This window comes from Plectropomus leopardus, chromosome 12 (assembly GCF_026936395.1).
Source record: "Plectropomus leopardus strain MGB_pleo_1.0 chromosome 12, ASM2693639v1, whole genome shotgun sequence".
Taxonomy (NCBI): domain Eukaryota; kingdom Metazoa; phylum Chordata; class Actinopteri; order Perciformes; family Serranidae; genus Plectropomus; species Plectropomus leopardus.
In genome coordinates this window covers 30,163,656-30,190,836 of record NC_142187.1, presented here as the reverse complement: position 1 = coordinate 30,190,836, position 27,181 = coordinate 30,163,656, and the positions used below count along the sequence as shown (strand labels likewise).

Below are 27,181 nucleotides of genomic sequence, written 5' to 3'. Positions count from 1 at the left end.
GCCACAGGCTTTCATATGGCATCAATTTAGGTTTTATACAAGTATTTTTCTCTAAGCTAAGCTCCTAAATAGACATTTGTTTCATTTTTGATTTGTTTTTCCATTCATAATCACAAATCCATTACATTACATTACATACATTTAATCTATTTATAAAGCACCTGGACAAAACCTTAGAAAAATGAGTAAAATGTTGATTTTCCTGTGATATCATTATCTGCTTTAGATTTGGACAAGGTAGACTTTATGCTACACTGCGAACAGAAACTAACTGTTTCAACTTTAAATGAGCTAGTGTCTTAAAGTTTTAAACTGGCTGTATTTGAGAAGACAAATTGAGGTTATTTTGTAAAGATTCAACTTGTCTCTCAAATTGAAAATGTGAGGCCACCCGTACACTAACATTGTCGAGCTACAACAAAAAGCTTTTACACAGTGTATGGTCCCAGCCAATAAGCCCCAGTGACAAAACAGTGCAGAACAGCTCTCAGTTTACTTTGGGTATGCCTTTGGTGGTTATTTTAGGTGAACAGTACAGAAATGGTAAGAATTTAAAATCTGGATAGCTCGTTTTAGTTTTAGAGTTTGTGCAAGTGCCCCTATGTCAAAGCTTTTGCATGATTTCACACAAAAACATATCCATCACATCCAAGAATACAGTGACATCCTTCCTCCCTGAGATACTTTCATTCCATGATATTTGCCCAAATAGAATTCAGATGTCAGATAAAAGTATAAATTCAAAGTTTTCCACTTCTAGTGAATAAAAAATATTGAAAACTATCTCCAAACCGCAGTGGGCAAGTAATCTGCAAGAAAATGCTGCACTCATCAACACTACTTTCCAGAGCAACTGATTGGGCAAAGTTGCCTGGCTCAGCTTGGGTGTAAATGTTTGTGGGAGATGAGGGATGAGGTTACCTGGGAAGAGCTGTTTGGTTGGAGCGCTGATCTGGGCCTGTTTTCCCACTCTGTAAGCGATGTCGGGTTTAGATCCTCTCCGGACTGTACAGAAGCCTGGTGTTTTCTTTACTCCTTCAGGAGAGCTCTGGAAGTCGAGAGCCTTCAGTACGTCTACTGGTTCAGCTGAGGAGACAGAAGAAAGAACTGATTACATTTCCCAATGACACTTGGCAGCAAGATTTCAAAACATTTGCTTGGCAATAAGGTATTTAGGGAATGATTTTGTCCAAAGTAGTGAGTCAGTGTTCCCTGTTGGGATGGCACAGTCCAATAGCTTTGAGTGCACCTAAAAATAAATGTTTCTTAGGGTTCTTGTATTTCTTTAATATATTAACACTTTCAACGGTGTACTTAAAACCAAGTGGCAACCTCCAGGGCTGAAAAATAGAGCTAACACTGAAGTGCCAAAAACTGCAGCTCCTTGAATGGCCACTTGAGACTTGCTTAAGAAGTGAGTCGATCATCATAGAAACCAATGTCCAAGTAATTGACTGTATAAATAATGGCCATGGCTACCATGATGTCACTTATTGGACTGCCATTTTGTAGCCTCAAGTTTGGAATTTTCTCCATGGCCATCTTGTTTTTTTGGAGCAGGAAGTAACCATATTTGGGTGAGAAGTTGGAGCTGTGGAGGAGCAAGGGGTGGATCTGACTCACAGACTGTAGCGACACCACACAGACAGCCTGTAACTCCAGTGGCCATACCCCTAAATATACATAACTTTGGGCTGAAATAAAATGTAAACGAGTCATTTTAAAAATCCCCCCTTGTACAGTTGTCATTCATTTTGAAATTAGCTATAAAGTCCAAACCCATTTTTGTTTATTTCCGTTGTAAAGTTGGGCATTTTAACATTGGAGTCTTTTGGGATGTAGTCTGTTTTGGAGCCAGGCTCAAGTGGCCAAAAGAGGAACTGCAGTTTTGGCACTTCCACATTGGCTTCATTTTTCAATCTCAGAGGTTGGCACCTGGTTAAAATGCCCAATTTTCAAGCACAAATAAACATTTTTACAGCCTGGTACAAAAAAGAGTTTTGGTCTCTAAAGCCAATTTCCTCGTTCATAACAACTGTACAAGGGATGAAATGTTACATAACTCACTCGTTTACATTTCTTAGAGGCTTAAAGTTATGCATAATTAAGGGCAAGCGACTTTCCACAAGGTCCACAACCAATGGGTGATAACACAATAGTTAGGTCCATTATTTTATACAGTCTATGGTGAAAACTCGAAGTGTACACTGTTTGAAACACTTTCTATGATACTGCATTCATGTGTAGTTGCTCAGCTGAAAAACATGACTTTCCGTATCATGAATCAGTTTGTAGACATGATGTTGTTTCACAGTCTACTCCAAAATGTCGAAGTAAATTCTCAGTCTGCTATAAATGCAGTGCATCATGTGCACAGAAAATAAACATTACACTGACTGCTAAAAACTTGCTGCATATGCTGCAACCATATAAACTAAACTAATTTAATTTAATTTAGTAGGAATCTATTAAAAATAATGACTGCATTCACTATTACAATCTAAACAAATTAACAATTAAGATAATGTGTAGAATTACAGAAGAAAATGTTTTTCGTAATGATGCACCGTAACTGTACATGTTGTAAAAGCTGCATGTAATTTTACAGTACACTTATAGGAGTTGGCATTTTGATGATAAATCAACATTTACACCCATTACACCCGTTGCCTGTGTAGGGGCTGTTGGCTGTCAGTTGTTGGTTTATGAGCTACCTTGTCAGAGGGGCAATAAAAATGTTGGTAACCATTCAGCAGACATAATTGGCCCCCTCCTCACCTCCACTGTTACCCCGACAGCCAGAAGCCACAGCATCTATGGGATGATAAAACTCAATGCTGCTGATCACATGGTCTTTGGAATAGGAAGCACGCAGAGTGGGGCAACTTTACAAGCTTCTTAACACTACTAGACTCTTTTCTATCAATGGACCTTGTGCCCATAAACACTCATGTCTTCTCTCGCCAGTAATTGTCTAACTCTACCTTCACTCCTGAGTCTTTTACTTCCAATTCTTTAAATGTTTGTCTCTCAAACCTCTATCTCTCCCATTCCTAGAGGCATCATTAGTTACAGTGTGATTATGGGGAATTTAGGAAGCCTAATAGGGTATGCTTTCAGGCTAGTGTATAAACACGGGTGTTGACGTACAGCCCGCCATCTGTGATTTAATGTCTGCCTGAGGCTGCGTACCCTTAAAAATATACAGTAAGATGAGGCTGTTAATTCAAGGTTTGGACAAATTATCATTCTGGTTTACACTCTGTGACTATGACAGGGTACAGTAGGTTATTACGTTGCAGTCAAGGGTGTCATAGTAGAGGGGAAGCAGGACTGATTACCTAGGGCTCAAATGACAGGGGGGGCACTCAAAAAGTCTGGAATGAAAAACTTGGTTTTGTTCGCAAGTTTTCATTTCTAATTAGTTCCATAACTTAAATTGGCTGAATAAAGCTGCTGAAAGACTGAACTTTGTATTAAAAAATAGTGGAACCCCTCTGCCCCTCTTAATCCTCAAAGGCATAAAATGGTTTAATCTGCCCTTACACATGAATTTGTTTCCAAACGCAGCTAAAGCCGAGTGACTGCTTATGCTGCATACACAGACTGTCTGTCCCCGAGAAATGGAAATCAGGGTTCCAAAAAAAGTTTTTAAAATATAGGAAAGAAAGAAAAAGAAAGCAAACTTACATTGTAAATAATAATTGAAAAGGTAAATGAGATTGACATGGGTGTGGAGAGGAGGGGGTGAGGGGCCCACAGAGACTGCTCATGCCTAGGGCCCATAATTTGGTGCTACACCCCTGTTTGCAGTATCAATTTCAGTTACAAATTTAATTTTGCATATAGTTTGCCTGTCTCCATGAAGAATGTGATGTGTTTATTATGGGCCAACCAACACAGGATTTTGAGTTATTCACCAAAAAGTGTGAGAATTTGTAAAAAAAAAAAAAATCAATAATTTAGAAGATGATTTTTGTTTGTTTGTTTGTTTAAACATAAAAGGATAAGAAAAAACTTGATTAAAAAAACTTTTAATTGTTTGTTCGGTTTTTGTTCAGTTTTTTATGCATACTCAGTGGGACATTTTACACTTTAAATATCAACTCATTAGTGCTATCTGGTGGACAAAGACACTCTCTAAATTACCAAAACCCATAGTTTGGCATATATGTACTGGCTTTTTTTCTTATTGGTAAAGCAATATATCAGCCTGGCCAATTATCCATCTAGCTCTAGTTTTTATGTATTTTAAGCTGAAATCTTAACAGCAAGTCTATGTAGCTTCAGCCTAGTCTCGCTCCCAGAGCATCAAAATAGGCAGCTTGGGCAATGTCCCCAGTGTCTCAATACTGGATCAGGGGCACCATTTAGCAAATGTATGAGACGCACTGGGCTTTTCACCGATTATGTAAACAAATCTGTGTCGTTTTTACACAGTCAGAGCAACTGTCACAGTTTAAACGGCGTGAAAGTCCACTCAGGGTGGATGGGTCCAGCAAACACCAGAATTTTACTTGGGGATTATTGTTTAACACCAAGAAAACAACATCGGTTGTGGCATTTGTGCGTGTTTGGCCCAACTTTTACCCAGAAATGTGGTGTTTGACACCAACAAACAACATTGGCTGTGGCGTTTGTGTGAGGGGTTTTCTGCAACACACAGCTGACTTTAGAGCTGTATTTGTGGCACTCAAAGCCGGGTGATTATTTAGTGACACCGACCATGTTTTTCAAGCCATAACCAAGTAGTTGTGTTGTCCAAGCCTAACTGTTGACCCTTCTGCGTCAAGATACAACACATAACGCCAACCCTGGTGTCATTTTTAAAGGTTTCTGCCCAAGCAGCAAAATGTGACAAGTTGGAATGAGATCACGTTGGTAACTTTTGCTGATCAACAGTCACTGTGGCCAAAGTGACAATATCAGGACAAAGGCAAATGCTAAAATTTGGTGCAGCAATAAAACTTGTAGAGAAGGGATATGAAGACAGAAAATAGACTCAGTAATGTCATCTACACAGAAGAATCTATTTCAGGTTTGCTAACATTAGCCACCGTAAGTTACTGGTCATACCAGACTGAGTAAGGATGTGTAATAAAACCCACGAGTTAGTGAAATAAGCAAGATTGTGTTTAACTGCTTGTGTATTCTACTAATCAGTGTTATTCCTTCTTCCAAAAGTTACATGATTTCTTTTTAAATACCTATATAAAACTATGATTTATGACCTCTTATCCATGTTGTGAGGGTTTTCTGAATCAAATTTGGTGTTTTGCTTGCTGATGATATTCTGGCATTCACTCAAAACAAATTACACATCATACACTTTATGACTGTAACTGTTCTAACATTATTTGCCTTGTAATTTAATGAGATTCACTCCATGTAATTACATGTTTTTACTGTTGTACTGTAAATATACTGATATAAAAGCAAAGTTTTTACGACTGCACATCAATACTGCAGTATGTATTGGCCTGATGAAAAATTGTATCCACAAACTAGCCAGAAACAATTTGACCCAACTAGGAATGGAATATTAAAGCTAGAGGTCCAATACAGAGAATAAAATGATTTCCACTCCAAACCAAACTCAGTGCAACCCAAGTATTAAATGCTACTTGTTTAACTATTGCAAAAACCACAGCAGCAAAAAAAACAGCACAACCATGTCCAGACATCGCACTATTCATGGGTCTTTTCAGTGAGTCAGGAGGCAGGATGTGTCCTCTTCAAAAGGCCCAGCAATGATAAACAATGTCTGAATGGTCAGCTTAAGATCTCACTGGGAAGATAAGGCCTTCAAGGAATAGCAGATAACAGGCTTAATGTGAAATCTCCCTTCCTTAAAAAAATAGAAATGTGGAATTCATGTGTTTGATAGCATTGTGGGAAAAAGCATTTAAAGGGAGCAGACGGAGGTCGTGTTTGAAATTCACAATGCAGAAAATATCCTCATCTGCCTCATAATATGCCACAAAACTGCACAAAACAGAAAAAAAGATTGATCAAAAGCCATAGATGAACCAAATCAAAATACATTAGTGGGCCTTTTAAAATGAATAATATGTTAAAAAAAAAAAAGGGTTATAACCACCTTTTTCCCCCATCAATGGAAGAACCATATGTTCTCTTTTCATGCAAACTGCAGACCCCAAACTGCATTAGTGTACTTTAACCATACTTTTCTGTAATTCCTCTTGACTAAACATTTCAACATCAATCTAAAGTGAAAGGAGTTTTATTACCAAAATATACGCCTGTTTACATTTTCCGTTTCTCTAAGTCATGTGGCACGTGAAGCCAGGAAGTGCTGATTATGCAGTTCCTGTTCGCTTTTAGTGACCAGGAGGGGGTCTGATGGGTAGAGCCACAAGTCCACATGCTGAACCCATTATGGCACTGGCACCACTCCCTGTAACCCCCCCGCCACCCCCAACCAAAACATACATGAGACTAAATGGGAGAAGGCCCCATCTTTGTAGCTACTTCTCCTGTGACCAGAAAAATAACAGCTTGAGTGGTGAATCAAACTCTCCTGATTCGAGCACATGCTCGAGGATCGAGTTTTTAGCTTGCTTGAAGTTGTGCAGATCTCCTCTGTGAGTGATGAAAAGGACCGGAGTCGTTTATGCTGATATGGGTCCAGATCATCCCATGCCACAGTTCATGAATTTAAACTGCTTAGAGTTTAAGCATCTGGCAAGCTGCACTGTTGGGAAATCAGAAAGTCTTTTGAGACTTTTTTCTTTTGATTTCTATTAAATTCAGTAACTTAAAAAGACTCTATGACTGACACTGCACAAAGAGAAATTTAATCTCTTGAATTTTGAACAAAGTGGCTGAATTTCTTCAAAAACATGCAAAAGCAATAAGCAACTTGAAAATTAGGCAAAAAATGAAAATAAACGGTAAGTAGTGAAAACAAAAACAAAAACTGAAAGTACCTGGAAAAGGGGCTTAAAAATAATAATTCTGTAAAATAATTTTAAATATGTGATTATGATCATGATTAATATCGTTTTTCCCTAGCTTTTTTCTTCCTTTACCTATACATTTTTCTCTAGCTTTTTAAAAAGTATTTTTAAATCTGGACATGGAACATTTCTTACTGAGTTGCTGTTTTTCCCATATCTTTTAAAATAAATCACATCAATTTTCTTCAGGGTTCAAAGATTTAAATACTTGTAAAAGACGCATGAAAGCAGCACAAGAAAGGTGATGTCACTCTTGGTGGACAGTGGATAGAGTATTAAAAAAAAAAAGCTTAATAACTGACGCTGCACTAAAAGCAATTTAACAGACACTGGGTTTGTTGTGTCCTACACCAGTCTGACTTCTGACTCAAACTAGGACAGAATAAAATGTGAAAATTTAAAACCTAACACCAAATGCCTCATAAAAAAGAAAATAGCCTCCTGAATATTGTCCCAACTACAGAGCTACTGGTTCTTAAAAAAAAAAGAAAGCTTGGACTAAAGGTCTCTTTGTGAGTTTCAGAATGCCTTTCTGCATTACTGCATACCTCAAGGCCTCATATATTCCAGATGTGCTGAATTGGCCAGGAACCCCCCCACACACCCGCCCACCCGCACCCCCGACTCTTCAGCCCCTCTCCTTTCCACAACCATTGCTTCACAGAAGCCCTGAAAAACAGGCAATATCCCAAAACCATTAGAAGACCCCAAATGAAAAGGCATAGCTTTGGAGACGCTTTTGAGCCTCAGAGGAGCCAGCGTGCTCAACAAGACGCCCCTTCTTAAAAGGAATAAAACCATATTCTAATGATAAGGACGAAAAAACCACAAGAGAGAGAAGACGGTTCTCTCATGCAAAAGGTACCAAAAGCAGCTTCAGACCGACCAGCCACAGTCGAGTCTGAGTGGTAATTTGTCAGTCTCTCTCATTTTTAATGACACATCTTCCTGTCTGCTGTCGGGGACCCGTGATATACTATCTGCCATGTTAACAAGCTACTGAAATGACAAAGGAGTGCGATTTCCCCCCGAGGCAGTGAAGCGTGTAGTGACAGGAGAAACCTCAAAAAAATCATTAAAGCTATTTCACCAGCTCACGCATTAAAATACCATTTTCAGCTGTATAGTCAGAATTTCCAACACTTTCTGTCTCCTAACTCATCAGCGCCATACAGTTTGATGTTTAGACTTGTGATTAACTTTTCAATCCGTGACATTCTGACTCAATGCCTCTGCGGTGGCGCAGCAGCAGCATCTTGGGATGTCTTGTCGGTCTTTTTTGTGTCACTGGCTTCGACTGAGACTTGGCAGCAACAGGCGGCAATTAAAGTACATTGGAAAGCCTGTAAATGTTTGCTAGCACATCATGCAATTATGGTTAGTTTAAATATCAGTCAGAGTGAGGGAAGATGGGCAACGGGCAAGCCATGCCACTGTGGTATTCGCTTTTATGATCTTTCATTTTTGGGGGGGGACTCTCTGCAATTTGCCCTGTGCTGAATGATTTCTTTATGTATCATGGGGCTTGTACAGTCAAAACAGTGGATGGTGATGGTTAAAAATGGGGAGGGGCTTAAGACAGGAAATGTCTAGACAGGATGCAATACATTATTACACAAATTACCAGCTATTGCATATTAGCATCTGATTAAGAGTTTCTTCAATGAACTTAAAAAATGTAAACTTTTAGATAACTTTCTTTGTGTCAGCATGTTACAAAAAGGCATCACTTTGAAAGGTTGCGCAATACCTGATCAAATGTCAAAACCAATTATATTAAAAAGCAGCATGCATCCAAAAAACTTTGGCACACACAAATGTATCCACCACAGTACAGTATGGGTGTCTCTGACTTCACAGACAAAGGAAATGTAAAAAAAAAGTAATTAATGTGACCCACATATGTGCTTCTAAAGCAAAGAAAATACTCCAAATTTTTTTCTTTTTTCCATCAACGCCCCTTCTTGGACTTAGTGGGAGCCTGGATAATGTGGAAAGATGGTGATCCTTCAGGCCAGAATATGAATTTCACTCGCAGAATTCCACAGTGTTGTGCCCAGTGTATTATTTAAACTTTCTGAATATTTATCAGCAAAAAAAACTAAATGTTTGAAGTTACAGCAGTTGACAGCAAGGTAGCTGACAGCTAATTATACACAAAAATGCCAATTTTATGCCTTTGTGAATTTGATTTAATTATTAGGCTCTTACGTCACTGATATTTTGGAAACACTTGATGCATTATACCCGGGCTACTAATTAGATCACCAAATGTCGTGCGCAAAAGTTATGTGTAAAACCTCAAAGGGTTTCCAGCTGTGCTGCCAAGTCACATTTTTCCCTGTGATAACATTAGCTGCCAGAAATGATACAGCATAGTTTAAATTACAATATCTTAACACCTAATGAGCGCCATCATTGCGCACTGCTCATTCTTAGGGACACTTTTTTTTGTGCGGAGTATTTGCGTCAAGACGAAATCAACACCAGCCTCTGCTCGCTGACCACACCTGGATGGCAGACTACTTAGATACCCAGAGGGAGAAAGAGCAGCGTCTCTCTTGGTTTGTTGCCAAGAAAACAGCTCATATCACGACGTAAACTTGGACACATTGAAACCACGTAGATAGCTCATAAAGTAACTTCAAAGTCATCAGAAATTGGGCTCAGTTTGGTGTCACTAAAAAATAAACTTAAAAAAGACATCGACCTTCAGTCATCATTACATGATAAAATACCTCGAATATTGAAAAAGCGCACAAAAAGTATGATCCGCTCTGTTGGATAAAGTGGACGGGTCTACTGTGCAGTTTAAAAGTTTAAAAACGGAGTTATGGTGACTTTGCTAACCAGCGATGGGCAATCTGATGGCTGGCTACCACCTACTATCACCTTTGGGCTGGCCGCGAGCCTGCAGGACGCTCACGAGCTGTCCGGGCTGCGCGGGGGTTGGCACAGTGACTGTGGCGTGGAGTGGCGTGCAGCCTCTTACCTGCTCTGACATTGGCAGCTTGCAGAATTAAACTTAATGTGACCACAGCGATTAGCGTTGAATCCCATAGCCACCTTTTCGTTTTCCACCTGGTGGTCCACCTTTGCACCTCCATGATGAGCGCCCGCGGCTGTACAGAAAACGGGGCGACTTTTACACAAAATTCGGTCCCTTCCACAAATCCACAAAAAAGTGTGCTTATACTACAGCGCCATGAGTGAAAGTCTAAAGGAGGTCTTTCACAGCCAGAGTGGGCCCTTCAGATCCGCTCCCCCTTAAGCCCAGCTCTCAGACTGATGGTGAAGGGCTTTCATAGAAAAAAGCGCACGGTTTCCCTGAGAGTTGCGCACCGTCAGGAGGGCTGGACAAACGCCGCAACGCTGAACCTGAACCGACTGTAAAGATACTGACACTGGAAAATCCTCCGTTCATCAAATCACCAGTCGGGAAAGTTGTCTCTGAGCCCGCCCCCTGTGCAACAGCATCAAGCAGGAGCATCACTACTGCAGCCTAATTACAGGACACAGTGCACTATCCAAAGAGCACTCGTTTCTTTTTTTCTTTTTACGTTATCATAAAGATTTAAAGCTATATATCACAAAAATAAATTAATTTTCCCATAATATAATCATAGGCATAGAGGAGATAAAGGAAGAGAGGTTCCAAAGTAAATGCAACACACTAAATGCAAATGAAGTGGCGGGGTGGAGCTGTTATTTCAGAGGTTTCCTGAAAGTCTAAGAATGTGAAAAGAGCCCTAATAGCTTCTACATGGGGCCAGTGGATAATATAAAACGCTTTCCAGACACTAGGAGTTTCCTCAAGGAGTCCTTAGTTTGTTCTTTTTCTCTCTCTCTCTTTTTTTTCTCTCTCCCGAGGCCTGAAAATAATTAATGGTTAAAGACGGCTGGAACAAAGAGTGGAAGCACAGGTGGTAGCTATAGAGTCCTACTCTGATTTGGTTTTCCCTGTGTACCGATGAAAGACGGATTTAACAGCGCAATGGCAGCCGTTGTCACACAAACGCAAACCACATTTCGGAAAATTTGTCAGTGTTTACGTGTTTTATCACAAGGCAGAAATTAGAACCATGGGGTTCGTGGATATTTAATGAGCGGAGGCAAAAATTTAGCACAGCACTGTGCAGGTGTGACAAATTAAATAATAATAGTTTGGACAATGAATAATAGGGATTAGGTATTTAGAATGTAGATGAATGGCCACATGCCTAGACTTCCTTCCTAATGTCAGATGCTGTTGTGCGTGTAAGTGTGGCTCTGATTAGTTGTTTAAAAGTCCAGGATTATGCAGGACCAGCGGTCTTATTTATAAGGGTCATGAACTTTTTAAACATTTGTTTACCTGAGGGTATTTGCTCAGTATTTGCATATTCAAACACATTCCCATCTGGTTACAACTTTGTAAAACCACAATCTTCTACTGTTGGCCATTATCCAGCTCTTCTGGACAAGCAAAGACATCTTGCTCATAGGCATGTTGGTGGCAAGAGGCAACCTCCGGAGCTGAAAAATGACGCCAACGCGGAAGTGCCAAAAACAGAGTAAATCCCCAAAAAACCCAATGTTAAAATGCCCAACATAACGGCAGAAATAACCATCTTTTACAGCCTCGTACAAAAAACAATTTTGGTCTCTCCAACCTCTCGTCAAAATATGGTTACTTCTGGCCCCAAAAACCCAAGAAGGTGACAGCCAGAATGCCAAAAATGGGAGTCAACAAACCAATGGGTGATGTCAGGGCAGCTACATCCATTATTTATACAGTCTATGGTTGGTGGCAGCTGCTGAGTTAGACTTCTTTGACTTTGCCAGCTGACTGAGGATGTTGACTGGTAACTTGTAGTTTTATAGCTGACTGCTCTCTCTGAACTGTACTACTGATGGAAATAAAAATATGTGATCAAAAAAAAACATACAACACAAATGGGTTGAAAATTGACCGCTAGTGTTAAACACGACTAACACCATGTTCATACTGGACAGGGAAGTGCCCCGATGTGTTAACTGTCACGCAGCTTCCTCTCAGCTAGATGTTCACAACAGAAGTGCATTTCTTTGCACCAGCCAGCAAGCAACTCTGCTACTCTGTGTGTCCGCTCATTTCTCTCGCTCTGTTTAGACACAACTGGCAAGTATGTGGAAGCCTGGGATACATATTTTATCATTCCAGGGATTCACACATTATTTATTTATATGTGGAGTGGCAGAATGCCAGGCGCAGTCAAAGTGAAACTTAACCAGTCATTGAACTGTATCTAAAAGTGCGTCCTTAATTTCTGCAGCAGCCACTCCGCTCATCCATCAATTTGATCAGTTCTGACCGGATTAACAGATCAGTTATCTACTCCTCAAACTGCAGCTGATGAGGAAAAACAACTCACGACGAGTTACACCTGCACTGCATTTAAGGACGCGCACAAACATCTAAATTAAGGGAGGAGACATAGAATGAAAAGAAACACAATTTAAAATATCAATATTATCATGATTCATCCTGAGGGAGGCATTTATGTCTGTGATGCGTTTAATTGCAATCCATCCAACAGTTTTCCAAGAGGAAAAGTCAGAGTATCATCAAAGTCATTGAGATACATCATCTAAGATCCACGACTACAAAATACTGTGGAAATGCATCTAGTAGATATTATGATATTTCACAGGATAGATGCAAATATTTGGCATACTGGTGGCACTAGAGGAAAAGTCAGGGGATCACCAAAGGTAGTGGGCTTCATCGTCTCGGGAGCAAGAATGTCTGCACAAAAGTTTCTGGTAATCCATCCCATAGTTGCTGAGATATTCCAGTCTTAATCAAAGTCTGATCAACATATGCAGCAAAAATGCAGATAGTGGGATATAAAAATCAGATCACGACAAACATACAGTATCAGTGGTTAAAAATTGACTGCTAGTGTACAAATGTTTGATTCTCACTATTTGAGCAAATGCTTTGGAGGAAACTACTTACTAAATGGTATGCACTTTATCACCAGTTCTACTCAAGAAGGAAATATGAGCACAAAGGAGTCACTGTTTAAAATGCTAGATGGAATGAGTGAGGTTAATTTGTGTAATGCTGGATTGTCTGAACTGTATGCATCATTTATCTATGTACTGATGTGATGACCCTGTGCTTGCTCAGCAGCAAAAAGAAAAAAAAACTTTCTTGAACGCAGCCTGGCTGTGCTTATTGGCTCTCTGGCAGATGGTTGGCTTTTTTTGTCATTTGGTTTCAAGTTGTTTGGCAGAAAATGTCAGAACCTCTTGTTCATGTTGCTTCCCGGGACCGTGGCCCAAAATGTTTGGTTTAACTTGACAAGCCGTCCTGCGCTGGCAGAGAGCAAATCTGAACAACCGAAACTAAAGTTTTCAGTTTTCCTTTCAAACAGGACTCGGACAGCTGACAAGATGTACTAACGGGCGTCCAGCTGCTTCTTATAGATACTTGTCTTCTGGGACAGTCTACAATTTTCAGGGAGACTTGACTCGAGAGCTGCCCTCTTTGTAGTTGGAAGCATATGATTACAACTGATGCATTTACTGCCAATGTGTGCCAAGATTACATTGTATAATTATTCTATATTAAGTCTCTACTCCTTGCATGGCTCAGACCAGAGCAGCTATAAAAACAAAAATGTCTCGAAAATGTTGCCCTGTGGCTGTGTTTTTCTATTGAAGGCAGCTTTTAATCTGAGAGCTTTCAAGTTTCAGAATAAAATTCTTCTTGTGCTTTTCAGAAACAGTTGACTGACACACCTCACTGCAGATTTACAGTCACTTGAGTTCAGGACAAAAAGTTCTCCCAAATGCACCACAGGACATTTTTCTGTATGTCTGTACATTTACTCTGATGTTTATGAATATTACAGAGTGCCATGGACAGATTTTCTAACTAAATATACAGCAGCATTTCCAGAAAAAGCTCCACTGATGACTTCTTTCATTTGCTTCTACCACATGGCATCAGCAATCCTGGAGCACATAGAAATTCAGCCTCACATCACCTAGGTGACAGTGAAGCCTTGATCCCATGTTTCTGGTTGAATGATATTTCCCTGCATCAAAATGCCAAAACAGCTGCAGTAAGAACAAAGTGTCAACAAGGTCTTCTGATCTCAGATGTCCTACAATTCTACAATTCTACAATTTCATTTAGCAGACGCTTTTATCCAAAGCGACGTACAACTTTTATCCAAAGCGACGTACAACACAAGCCAGAATTTAGACTTAAGGAAAAAAACCCTTAGTAAGTGCAAAAAGTGCTTCAGGTGTGATTGGTCACAGGTATTGTCCTCTACCAACTCAAGGCGCTCAGGAGCTCCTCGATGAATTACAAAGCTAGAAGGCAGTGTGCAGTTTGGGGGTGGAGAGGGATGCATGCTAGACACTGCAGACCACATAACCACTGAGAGGAATGTATGTTTGTCTGGGCATGCTTATTATCGGTGCATGTGGTACCCAGACAGCCTCACCTAGTAGGCGTTTGCTGGGACAAGTGAAAGGTGCGCTTTCACTTTCAAATTTTTTAAGGTCACCTCGTTTTATACTGCAGAGTCATCACTTGCTGTGCTACACACAGAATGAAGAGAAGAGAAAAGAAACAGCGGACACTACATCACACAAGGCAACTTAACGGCACCTGTGACAATCAATTATACCGCAGAGTAAACAAAATAATGAACAATCTGTAGCATAAGGCATAAGTCCACAACTGTGCAATTTAGAGAAAATAAAAACTCAGTTTTACATACAGATCTCTTTTCTGCAGTTTGTACACAGTGTCTCATTCATGAAATGTAAGCAGAACAAATTTGTGTGCAAAGAGCTCTCAGAAGAGAAATGTTACATGTAGCGGTAGACCAACAACAGCTGATGTAATGGCTTCAAATCTCCGTCAATAAGGGCTGTCCATTGGCAAGGTGAAGGGGTGAAAATATTCAAAATGTGTTAAATTGAAATAGATTTTTTTTAGGTGGCTTAAGACTAATGAATGCAGGTAGAGTTTGATAGAGGGGACATTGATGCCAAATTTAATGGCAATACAGCAAATAGCCATGCTGTTATGATATTTTAATAAAACTAACACGTGTACCTCATGGTGGCATGAGTGGAAGTCAAGGAATCACTAAAGTCAGTAGGATTCATCTTCTGCAGACAATCAACATCAGTTCCAAAATTCTTGGCTATCCATGCAGTAACAGCTAAGATACAATGCTTGTACAATACAATGTGTTCACCCCCTTGGAGTTTTTCCTATTTTGTTCCATTACAACCTGTAATTTAAATGAATTTTAAATGATTTTTTTTCTTTTGAATCTTCCAAAACTTGTTTTGGAAGGTCCATAACAAAAAAAACCCCAATAAAAATCTATTTCAATTACAGGTTGTAATGCAACAAAATAGGAGAAACACTGTATTTCAGTGGCTGACTGATTGACAGACTAACATCTTTATCCCTAGAGCCACACGGCAAAAAGATTAATCAGACAAGTAAACAGATTAAGAGATACCACACAAGATTTGAGTGTTAAGAACAGCTACGAGCAAACAAACGCTGTAAACGGAAACTGAAATGGTAAACTGATTTTCGAGAATATATAAACAGCTAAACTTACAGAATAATCTATGTGACAAAAACAAAACTGTATGATAGAAGGTGCAACATGTTGACAGCAGTACAGAGGCAGGTAGTTTTAAAAAAAGCAGAAATCAGATGTCACAGCCATCAGCCTCCAAGCGTACCACAGGAGTGATAAAGAGCGGCCGTCCCATTTTCATGTTTCTTGTCATTCTGTGTGATGAATGCTTTTCCTCACAGCAGTGAACGGAGTGTTATGGAGAGTTAAGTGGAGAGGTCTGTGATAATCTAAACATGCCCCAAGCATCTCGTATTTCATGAGCCAAAGTCTCCCTGAGCCCTGTCTCCAGCCGCCAGCAGTAAAAACTGATAGCAGAGAGGGCCGGCCTGACACTGGACGAGGAGGCTTACAAACACAGCTAGGCACAGACAAAACCTATCGCTGAGTCATGTCCTGTTATCATACTTGGAGGGAAGAAAATTAAGGATGTCAAATCACCCAGTTTAGTTACTGACTCTTTGTCTCCAATCTACAATAACAAATAAGTGAGATAAAGTCCAAAAGAGACAGGGAAGATATTACAAAAGATTACAGAAAATAGCAAAAAAACCAAACAAAGACAAAGCAGGGAACTTGGCAGGTGAAACTTGTTCACTGAGGATGCTTGAACTCATGAACCCGACTGGATTTAGAGCACTTTGGGGGTTGCTGTTTTTATAGACCATGAATGTTCCTCATTACTCTTGTTGTGGTCAAACATAAATCTCTGTGTCATCTTTGATGCTCTGCATGAAAACTTCTATTCACAGAATTCATTTTCACTCTGACGCTCATACAATGGCAATTGTTTTAGATGAGACTATACTTACAAATGTTCTTGTGTGTGCAGAAAAAGATCAATCTTTAAAGAGCAACAAGATCTGGTAAACCATTAATTTAAAAAATCATCACATGTGAGCTGCATTAATCTGGATGTCTCGCATTCAATCAAATAACCACTATGAATTATCAACTTTAAGGTTGTCTTTGGTCTCTTTTAGCTTACTGTTTTGGTTTTAATCAATAAATTGTTGATTATATTGATCAACTGCACAGTTACTGTGTCTTTTTCAGCTTCTGATAAATGCACTGTATTACAGGTGCTGACAATGACAAGCAACTCGGTGATGACAGTTAGCAATTAGCTGGTGAAGTCAGTCAAACACCCAGCAAGTCAAAGATATTTTTCTCAGGAGTTTGTGGAGACCAAACAAAGAAAAGTGCAGAAAGGAAACTGAATATTGGACTTCCATTTGTTGTGACCAGAAACACACACAAGTCAAGTCCAATGCCAAGTCCTAATTCTCGTCTGTCAATGCCAAGTCAAGTCCCAAGTCTGATTCAGGAAATGAAGTAAAACTGATTGATTCAAATTCATACTTCTAACATACTTTTTAACATCATTTTAATCTTTTGGCTTGGGTGAAGGTATCAAGTCAGAAGGCTGAAGTCCAAGTGAAGTCACTGGTTGGTCACTAGTCAGCTCTCATGACTGCACAAGGATTCATGGATGACATTTAGCCTGTCATTAATGATTTGTACTGAATATTCATTTTAATGAAACAGCTGGTTTATCCTTGCAGATAGTGTGGTGGCTTCATGCTAATGTGTATTTCCAGACACAACAAACAAAAAAGCAAAAACTTAAATTAAAATTTAATTGATCAAACACCAATGTGGAAGAGATTGGGGACAAATAAAAGTCCTAATTCAGTGCAAAATTGCTTCCTGAAGTTCAGCTGAAGCTCAGATGAGGCTTATGCAGTGCTTCTTTGCCAAATTAGTTTTCTAAATCTACAATCTTGCATCCAGATCAGTAAGAAAAACAGTCCGGAGAAGGTAATTTAATTGTGCACACAAAACAAAACGGGGACCAATTCATCAAAACATTGCTCAATAGCACTACCAGTGATCAAAAACTCCATCAAGTAACTTAAAGTGAACTTAAACAAAAAATTAGAAACTCAACTGTAATGCTGTTCAAGGTTGGTGGGAACGTTTTGACATTCGGGCAGAGGGTTATTCTTTCCACTGGTTTTCTGAGGGCTGTCCAGATACTCGGGCAGGAGTGAGAGTTTATGCTGGAGTTGAAAGATCCCTGTTTGGTGACTAAGCAAACGTCTACTGGGTAACTTTTTATTGCCACAGGTATACTCCTTCTGACATCTTAATGAGTGGGTACGCAAGCGGGGTTTCCAGTCATAAAAACAGTCACTGAGGGGACTCCATTTCCAACCAGCCATCAGCCTTTTAAGATAACACTTTCACACAAATACATAAAGGCATATTTACTGAACCCAGCTGTGCGCGGAGCTGCATTTTGGAATTTGGCTAATTTTAGCAGTCTTTGAAGCTATTTGGACACACAGTCTTACAAGCTAGTAACAATGTGAGTTCCAGGTGTCCTCTGACAACCTGCCCTGGCTTGTCATTCTCTTGAATGAATAGCCATGTCTTTTATTGTATGAATAAATAATGGAAAAGTATGATGCAAATGAACAAAACTGAGAGTACAAACACAGCTTCAACTCATAAATCTGAATCATCAACTATACTGGCACAATATGGACTATTCATCAAGCAACTGGAGGATGTCATACTGTAAATCAACACATGGTTTACACTGTTCCAACTGAAGACAAAAGAAAAAAAAGACTATGACTGAAACTATAAGAAGCAATTGAGAGACTATTAATTTGGAGCTCTATGTTGTACTCATTTATTTACTGTTCCTGCTGGCACTGAGACCTGGCAGCGTCACTCTGCTCATGGGTCGGCCCACGGCTTTGGTCTAGACTGAAATAACTCAACAACTACTGGGTGGACTGCCATGAAATTTGATACTGACTTTCATGTTCCCCAAAAGGATTTATACAGTAATTTTTTTGATCCTTTAAGCTTTCATCTAACGCCACCCTCAGGTCAAAACTTCTGTTCGTTCAATACTTTGTTTTTAATTTTATTTATTTAATCCTTATTAACCAGTTTGGTTAACCACTGAGATGAAGAATCTCTTTTTCAAGGGAGGCCTGGCAAAGACAGTCAGCGGTGATGACAAAGTTGAGTTGCAGACAGAGACACAAAGGGAGACAAAAAACACGTCATAAGCACAAAAATGTGCATTAAAAGAGAGCTATCAATGAGTCAAAAGAGAACTTTCTAGGAATCAGTTGTACAGTCAGGCAGACTAAAAACTAGGGGTGATTGAAATTGGTTCAGTGCTGATTATTAGTAGTTAAAGAGACCAATGGCTGATATTTAGAACCGATATGCATTTACACAATAAGAATGAAAATCTTTCTGTCATTATTTAGAATTTGGAATATGACAAACTCCAACACTAAACTTTGTTTAAATGCCTTTCAAAAATGTTTTATCAAAACTGAGACATTCAACATCAAATACAGCAAGTTCACAGCAACTTTTATTTAGTATTAAGTCAAGTGAAAATTTAAATTAAAAAATTAATAAATAAAAATAGCTCCCTGACATTTTAAAAACTAAAAGTTCCTCCCAGGCTGACACTTTCTTTGCACTTTTTAATGAATTAATTTTATCTGTGATCATTACAATAAATCGCTGATACAGATAATTGGAAAAGTGCCAGATATTGGCCCTGATAATCGGCCAGGCCGATAATCTGTCTTTCATTTTAAATTTAAAAGCATTTAACGACACCAGCTCCTTTAGTTTTAAGTCATCCTGCAACAAATTCTAGACTGAGGATGCAGAACACCCAAAAGCCCTTTTCCCAATTTCTGTCTGAGTGTTTAGGATAGGGAGCATAAAGAGATCCTGAGAACACAAAAAATACTGTCCTGTACTTTTCTGCATGATAAAAACATGCAGGTAGTGTGGGAGCAGACCAAGAATTGCTTTATATATAAAGGCGTACCACTGTAAGAGCACTGGGGTTACCAAAGCAAGGCATCCATCCGAGAGCATGATGGCGAGTCAGAGCTTACCTGAAGTATGCGTGGTATCAACCGTGCAGAGACACTGAGCAGAGCTTTGCATGTACAAAACGTCACCATAGTCCAAGACCGATAAAAAAGTTGCAGCAACAAGACCACTTTTCTACATTAAAAGACAAACACATTTTGTTTCAATAACAAAGATCCAGTTTAAGCCTCAGCCTTTTTACAAGGTATAAGACATGTGGTTTAAAAATGAAGGGAATCCTATAATCCAATCAAAATATCCCGGGATTTGTGAGAGTAAACAACCTCTATCACTTTTCCATCCACAGTTACCACCACAGGTACATTTTGTGACCTTCTGAGTCTTTGAGTGGGTGAACAACAAAAACTTGGTCTTGTGCGGTTTAAGACCACATATTTGCAAAACTAGTGACATTCTCTATGTTTAGTTTTGTTTCATATTAATGACTAAAGTTTTTTCATGTGACACGCTGAACTAAGCAAATATTGGTTTCACACAGATGGACGTGGTCTTTTTGGATGTAGCAGTGCAAATTCAGTGAGCTCTTGGGAGAAGTTTGCCTAGAGGGCTCTCTTCCAGAAAGAGATTCTTCTCCCATGTGCACTCCGTGACCGTCTCAGCCCCGCTCAGACTGTGCTCTGAGTGGATGCTCATGTGTTTCCACGATAGAGGATGAGTTACATTTTGTACAAATTATAAGCCTGTCTGGGCTCGGCATCTATCGATACAAGATACGACACTGATATCAGAGTACAGAGCCGGACCAAAAAGCAGCATCTATTTTACTGTGTTGTACTGCTAAGATGCAAAACGGATCCAAAGTTTTCTAAATTGAAATGCTTTCATCCATGTGCCACTGTCTCTGCCTTTCCATTATTTTCTTATCACACTGCCAAACTGACCACCTATGTAAAAATTATAGATTATTTAAAAAAGGGAGAACCTACATACTTAAACAGATTTACCAAATAAAGCAGCAGTGATTTATATATATATATATATATATATATATATATTTTTTTTTTTTTTTTTAATTAATTTTAAAAAAATGCTAGAAACATGTGGTGGGCCAAATCGAACCTTAAGGCAGGTCAACTTTGGCCCACAGGCCTCACTTTGGGAAGCCCCGACTAATTCCAGTATACTGAAGCTCTGTTTAGTTGTGCATATATTGTAGTTTAACATTCTGATGGTCAATCGCTGTTGTAGAAGTTCCAGCAGTACAAAGGAGCAAAAATCTAAGTGTATCTTTGGAAACTGGTGATCACAAAAAATGTAAAGATCACCTCTGTTTAGAAGTGGCAGTTAGGTGTGAGGTCTCCTGTAGGTTTAATCTAAGAATTAAGGCAACTATTACAGTGATATACAACTATTCAGGCAGTAGTTTTGCAAGCTTATCCAACAAATGACGACAAAACCCAATGCATCCAACAAGAATGTGCACAGCAGAGATAAAGCAACACCCCTGGGCAAAACCCCGGGTTTTTAGGGAGTCCTTGCCAACATTACACCTTTTCAGGCTCTGCAGTGTTTCCCATTAATAACCAAGACGGGCCGCCATAGTCTAATTTGTGCTGCCATAGTCTCAGTGGAGCTGGACTGTTAATTAGGAGCGGTATTAAAACACCGCTGGGTTATTTGTAGCGCAGTAGCAGCAGAGAGGAGCAGCAGAACGCCAGGCGCATCAAAAGTGCACTCTGCTGGGCCTAAAACTCATTCACTTCACTCGTTCAAATCCATTGATCTGATCAGCTGTGAACTTATCAACAGATCAATTATCCACCCCACAAGTGACATTCAGCTGCGAACGAGATAAAGAAAACTCATTTCATGCATTGCATGTTATCATAGTGACGTTAGCAGTTAGTCTGCATAGCCTCACAAAGCTGGTAGTAGTCTTCACTCATTGATTATACTTAATAATCATCCTAATCACACTTTCACCTCTGCACATTATGACGTTTGACTACTATTATGTTTGTGAGTTGACATTTCTGCCAAGTCACTCTTCTTCATGTTTGAAATTTGCTGAATAAATAAACTAGAAAAAAATGTAGGTCAAAGAGTGAAGTATTAAGCATCTAAATTACAACTTGGCTTCCAACTTAGACACCCTGGTTTACATGTTTTTCTGCTTACTCACATCTCGAAGGGCTGTCCAGCTTTTGCTGAGTCAGAAAAATGTTGCAGATCAAGGATCAAATTGCTAAAATAACACTTGCACTTTCTACAATCCTGGCTCAAATCTGCTCCACTGATCTCCCTGATGTTGATTAGTAATAATTTAATCTGTGCTCATTTGACTGTAGTGTGTCACACATGGATTCGGCTAATAAAGGTTATTGGATACACTGGCAAAAACGATAAAATGCTGTACAATCAAGGCAAAAAGATTTGTTGCACTGAAAGAGGTTTATGGCCAACAGACAATGTCACTGTGCCTCAAAGTAGAGTTGCTCAAACACAAACCACATTGCTTAATTCCTTGATTACGCTTGTGTGTGCTCCCATGGAAGACCAAAGACACAACTGTGGCTGGAGATATGGAAAAACAGATGCAGTAGATTATAGAGTACTGCACTCGTATCACCCCCAACACTGAGAATATGAATGGGCCATTTTGTTCCACTTGCAATGAGGCCCTGACTATATCTTGCACTGATGGCACTGTAACAATGCTTTGCTTGAGTAAAGTACCATAAAATATGGTCGATGAGTAATTGTGGTAGATAGCCTGTTGAATTGAGTCATCTCTGCGGCCAGGAGCTTTGATATATGTATATATTCCTTCCATCCTGATTGTTACCAGTATTTAAAGTGACAGTTACAGTGGAAAAGGTAGAAGCAGTAGCAGCAGTAGCTTACTATTTTCCATGTTCATCACCTCCCACAGTGTACGGCTTGGGCGATTTCCAACATCGTGGTTTGAGTTACAGTAACCACCAGCTGGATGGAGCGTTGTTTCCACGGTGCCTGTAAGCTGCGGTGCCGATGCGTCCCTCCACAAGCATCTGCAACAAGCCAATCAAAAGACATGACTCCTCAGCACGGGACTGGGGTGGAGGGGGGGGCAGCAACCATATGAGTTTTCCATTCATTTATTCAAAGTATTTTTTTCGTCTCTCCTCTGCACATTACACATTCAGAGACCATCTAACAATCCAGTTATCATTCATTTTTCAAAATAAAACCAAAAATCCCAAAACAAAAAATGACTTGTTTTTATAATTTAGATTTTGTGCTCAAATAAAAAAAATTGAAAAATAATACTAATAAGGGTGGTCTATGTTTATGTATTCAAAATATCTTCTAAAACAGCAACACATGGTCTCTTAGCTTAACTTTAGCATGCACTGACTGATTTTTACAGTGTACAAGTGTGTAAGGCATCTAACAGTGAGCTGCAGATGAAACTTCTCCCAACTTCTCCGTCATTACCGGGAGCCGAATCAACCACAGAGGTCTCTTCCTCTCCAAAACAAATGGACCATGTGATAAAAATAACTAAAACACAAAATAAAGCAGCTTCAAGTTACAAATCAGTTTATCTCTGATGCTGTTTGGCATCTCAGCTACAGGCAGCTCGTCCAATACTCATGTGTGGTCACCTTTTGCCTCCAGTAACTTAAAATCCAAACATTCAGGGGGGTTTCACCAGGAGCCAAATTTTCCACAGAGGTCTTTTCCTTTCCAAAACAAACACACCAGGTGATTTTAACAGCTAGAAACACTGGTTAAAGCAGTTTCACATTACAAACAGTGTAACTCCAGCACTGCTCATTGCAGAGTGGCCAACGCAAAAACATGAAAATGAAATAACGCAAAATCTGAAAATGTGAATGGCCCTATCTGTAGCCAATGTTTGATTTGTCTGTTTCTGTTCGTTAGAGAAATGTTGGTGCAACATGACAAATCCCCCCCCAAAAAAGGACCTGCTCCCTATGTAGATATAAGAAAGTAATTCTAAGATATTGAAAACACAACAACTCTTATTTTTGGGTGATTATACACTAAAGAAAACATTATACTGTATTCAATTTCTACCAATATATCCCTTAAAATCCACACACTGGTCCCTTAATAACCATTTAAGGTTGCTGAATCAAGTAGTGCATACAACACCTAACTATTATCAGTTTTAGAAATGATTTGACCTACTATTTCACAAACATTTGTCTCGTCAACACAGACATATAAACCAACAAAGCATTCATTCTGAGTCATGGTTTAGGCCATATGATCAAGTCCAAGATTCATTCCCCTTATAGCTCTTTAAACGTTTAAAATGAATGTTTATTATTTATATTTATTTATGTGTTTGTTTGTTGTTATAGGGGGTAAACGTTTTCGAACTACAGTTCCCATAATTTGGTGTCTTAGGAGGATGTAAACAGGAAGTGTAATATTGCCAGTTAGTCAGCTGTGAACTACAAGTTAACCTCTCCGTTTTTTAGTATACATGTTGACATACTGGCATTGTTTAAAGTATGCCGAATTAGCTGTCATTAGCTCCTGTTTGTAATTTACCGATGGATGCAAAGACAGCTATCACTGTTTTACTTCGATATGAAGAAAACCTAAAAATGTGATGATTCTCAAGCAAGTTCTGCAGTAATAAGGAGCGTTTTTTCCCTCGGATTTCTAAGTGGTTTATTTCGGATACAGTGGTATCTCCGGGACGTGTAAGTCACACTGAATCTTAAATTAAGTGTTTCGTGTCTGTGTGTACAGATTTCACTGTGTTATGACTCTGGGACGGTGTACTGTTTAGACGCAAATTGCGGCAATTGCGAACGTAAAATTACCTTAATTGTCTCTTTGTGCTGCGTGTCAAATCCTCTGCTGTTTCTCCAATTGCTGACAGTGTTGATAAACGAGGCAAAACATGCGGGGTGAACTAAAATAGCTTGCTGAACTGTCCATTGTTTGTGTACCTGTCAGTTTGAAGTCATGCAGGTGTTTCAGCTTCCAGCCGCCGCTTCAACTTTCCCGCGCACACCTAGGGAGGAAGAGGGCGGTCCCACAGTTTCAAAACAACTCCGCCCCTCACCAGCCCACTTTGATAGGTAGTAGTCATCGGTTTTGCGTGCCCTTTGAAAACAAGGCTGATAAAAGTAAACCACATCTATGTAAATCTAAGGGACTGTCCGTTATTTATAAGAGGGGAGGGGGTGGTGCAATAAGAGGAAATCATGTCAAATAGTTTAATCACTGGTTAGGGACTTATGTTATTGTTGATTTTTTTTCAAATTATTTTGTTTTAGGGGAGGGGCATAGAACTTTGAATAGATGAATTTATTTTCCTGCAATTTTTTTTTTAATTGCAAAAATGACTCAATTTATCAAAGTCAGAAACTGTAAAAACAAAATAATAATCTAGGCCTAAAATACTGATATTTCATCAAAATCACATCATTGTGTATATCGCATAAAATATGGCAAAAATAAACCATTTGCACTAATCATGCATCATCATATTACTGTCATTAAAAACCTAAAATCATGGTTTTTAATTGAGGTATGTGTAAAAAGTCTCCCTTTTGAAAATAGCTTAAATAGTTTGGGGGGTTTTCAGTATCATAAATGAGTAAATAGTATATTGCCACAACCCTACTAACCAGCATGCACAACAAAAGTGAAAAAGCAAATCTTTTTTAACTAAAGGATTTCATCTGCAACTTTTAACTTTAAAACATCAAAGTTAAAAATCTAACAATTTATAGTGGAGGGAGAGTCTTGCATTCCCCTTTAAAGTAGTCAGGGAGACTCAATGAAAAATATTTGTAACTTCAGGGAGGGTCAAGAAATATAAGAAAAGGGGGAAAAAAGTTAAAAAAAAGTCACACCCCAGCCACCCCCTTCCTCTGATAAATAAAGAACAGTCCCTAAGCGTAACCGCTCAGTCGTGGGACAATTCTCCGAAAGTATTGATTTTAGCTGCCTTAAAAAAATGTGTTCATGGCGTCATTTCAACCCACCCCAGCAGCTATATAACTCCTCACATTCTGCTCTTAATAAGAGAGGCTGGCACCACCCAAAAGTCTTTTTTCTAGGTCCAACATCTGGCTGTCAAAGAATGCCAAATCCTGGCTGTAAGGAAGGGAAGCTGATGGGTGGACCTGCAATAACATAAAAAGACCATTATGAACATTTTTGAGTGACGTTGATCTATTGCCTTTTCCAGTGGAGGTCCTTACATTTCTTTGGGTAAAAACTCAAAGACAGAGGTGGCAGAGCAGCTGGGTTTACATTTGCAGTTTGGTCTCACATGGATAATGCCATAACAAGTCACTGACAAGTAATGCTGCAGCAAAACCTCAAGGGTGCTGCAGATCACTGAAGCCCCGACTGCTAAGATATTCAAGTGCTAAGTGTGTGATTGTGTATGCATATGTGTACATTTTCGTGCTTATAATCGTGCATGCTCGCAGCCCGTGTGTGCATCAGCGTAAAGCCGATAGGGAGAGCAGCGTGTCTGGAATCATTTAAACAGAGTGAGAACACATTCCCGCATGTGGAATCATTCCTCCCAATAGGAGTGTCATTGTTTCCAAAGACAGCTTTGCTTTCACCATGAATCAGGTAGCATTTTTTCCTATATATTTCATTTTTCCTGTCAGCTATACAGGTCTTTACAAAAATGTTGGGAATGAATCCAGGGAGAGACGCTGCGACTATTCTGATCTAAGAATTGTGATTGATGACCCAGTTTGGGGAGAAAGAAGTATACAAAAATGTAATAGCTTTTTATGGATTTATATTTTTGATTAAACTTTTTACAAAGAGCATGCTGAGTGAGGGACATATTAAAAACAGAACAACAGCTCTGTACTTAATTATCAAATAAGATATAGACAAATGTAAATTCTTTTGGGTTATTTGAAGAATGAAACTGTTTTATTTTATGTTTTTTCTATTTATTTTAACAAAAAAACAAAAACAAAAAAAGCCTATTTAAGTGTCAAAAACTAAAATGTGTTAGTCAGTCTCTCTGGCTTCCATCCCCATCTACGACGCTAGAGTCCACTGCTCCATACTGAATCTTAACAAACAGGTCACAGTTAAATGATTTTGTCTGTTTTTTTTCTGTTTTTTTAAAGGAATTTCCTAAAAGAACTGACAAAATCATGCATTTTTATCCCTCAGCAGCAGTTTAAGTTGTGGGTTAATAATTGATCGGTTGATCCGGTCAGAGCTGATCACGTCGATGGATGAGAGGAGAAGCAAAGTGCTGAGTGAATGAAAGCAAACTTTTAGACCCAGCACAATGAACGGTTAAGTTTCACTTTTACTGTACCCTGTGCTCTACTGCTCCCTTTGTGACAACAGTATACTCTGCGCTCTGTGAGTGTGGTGCAATGAATAACCACAGAATATAAATATAATTTTAATAGCACAAGAAAATCTATTTGTGGCAGCAGATGTTTTAATATGGCGGCCCGCCACACATATATGAATGTGTAGGAAACCATGAGGATGGTGTTTACAGGCTTGGACCCAATTTATGTCTCTGTTTTTCAACACGGGGCCAACTGTATAGTTTGTATATTAATCAAAAGTATTATGTTTATAGTGTCAGTAGCTAAACATTTTTAAAAGTGGAGCTTCACATTCTTTACCAAAGTTACC

At 39.2% G+C, this 27,181-nt stretch overlaps 1 protein-coding gene across 5 annotated transcripts in view; it reads right to left on the bottom strand.

The window, feature by feature from the left end:
• The window catches only part of LOC121951566 (collagen alpha-1(XI) chain-like), a 173,078-nt gene extending 148,496 nt beyond the window's left edge, over positions 1–24,582 (bottom strand). For 2 of the 5 annotated variants that reach the window (XM_088085785.1, XM_042497943.2), the window contains exons 1-2: positions 9,973–10,376; positions 922–1,086 (exon numbers count right to left, since the gene is read on the bottom strand). In XM_088085785.1, coding sequence (XP_087941911.1) covers positions 922–1,086; positions 9,973–10,087 — 280 coding nt within the window. In that variant the 5' untranslated portion in view covers positions 10,088–10,376. Of the gene's footprint in view, positions 1–921; positions 1,087–9,972; positions 10,377–22,417; positions 22,564–23,160; positions 23,239–24,357 lie in introns of those variants that run through there. The other 3 variants (XM_088085787.1, XM_088085788.1, XM_088085786.1) reach the window with 3 other exon arrangements.
• Between the last annotated feature and the right edge of the window lie 2,599 nt (positions 24,583–27,181).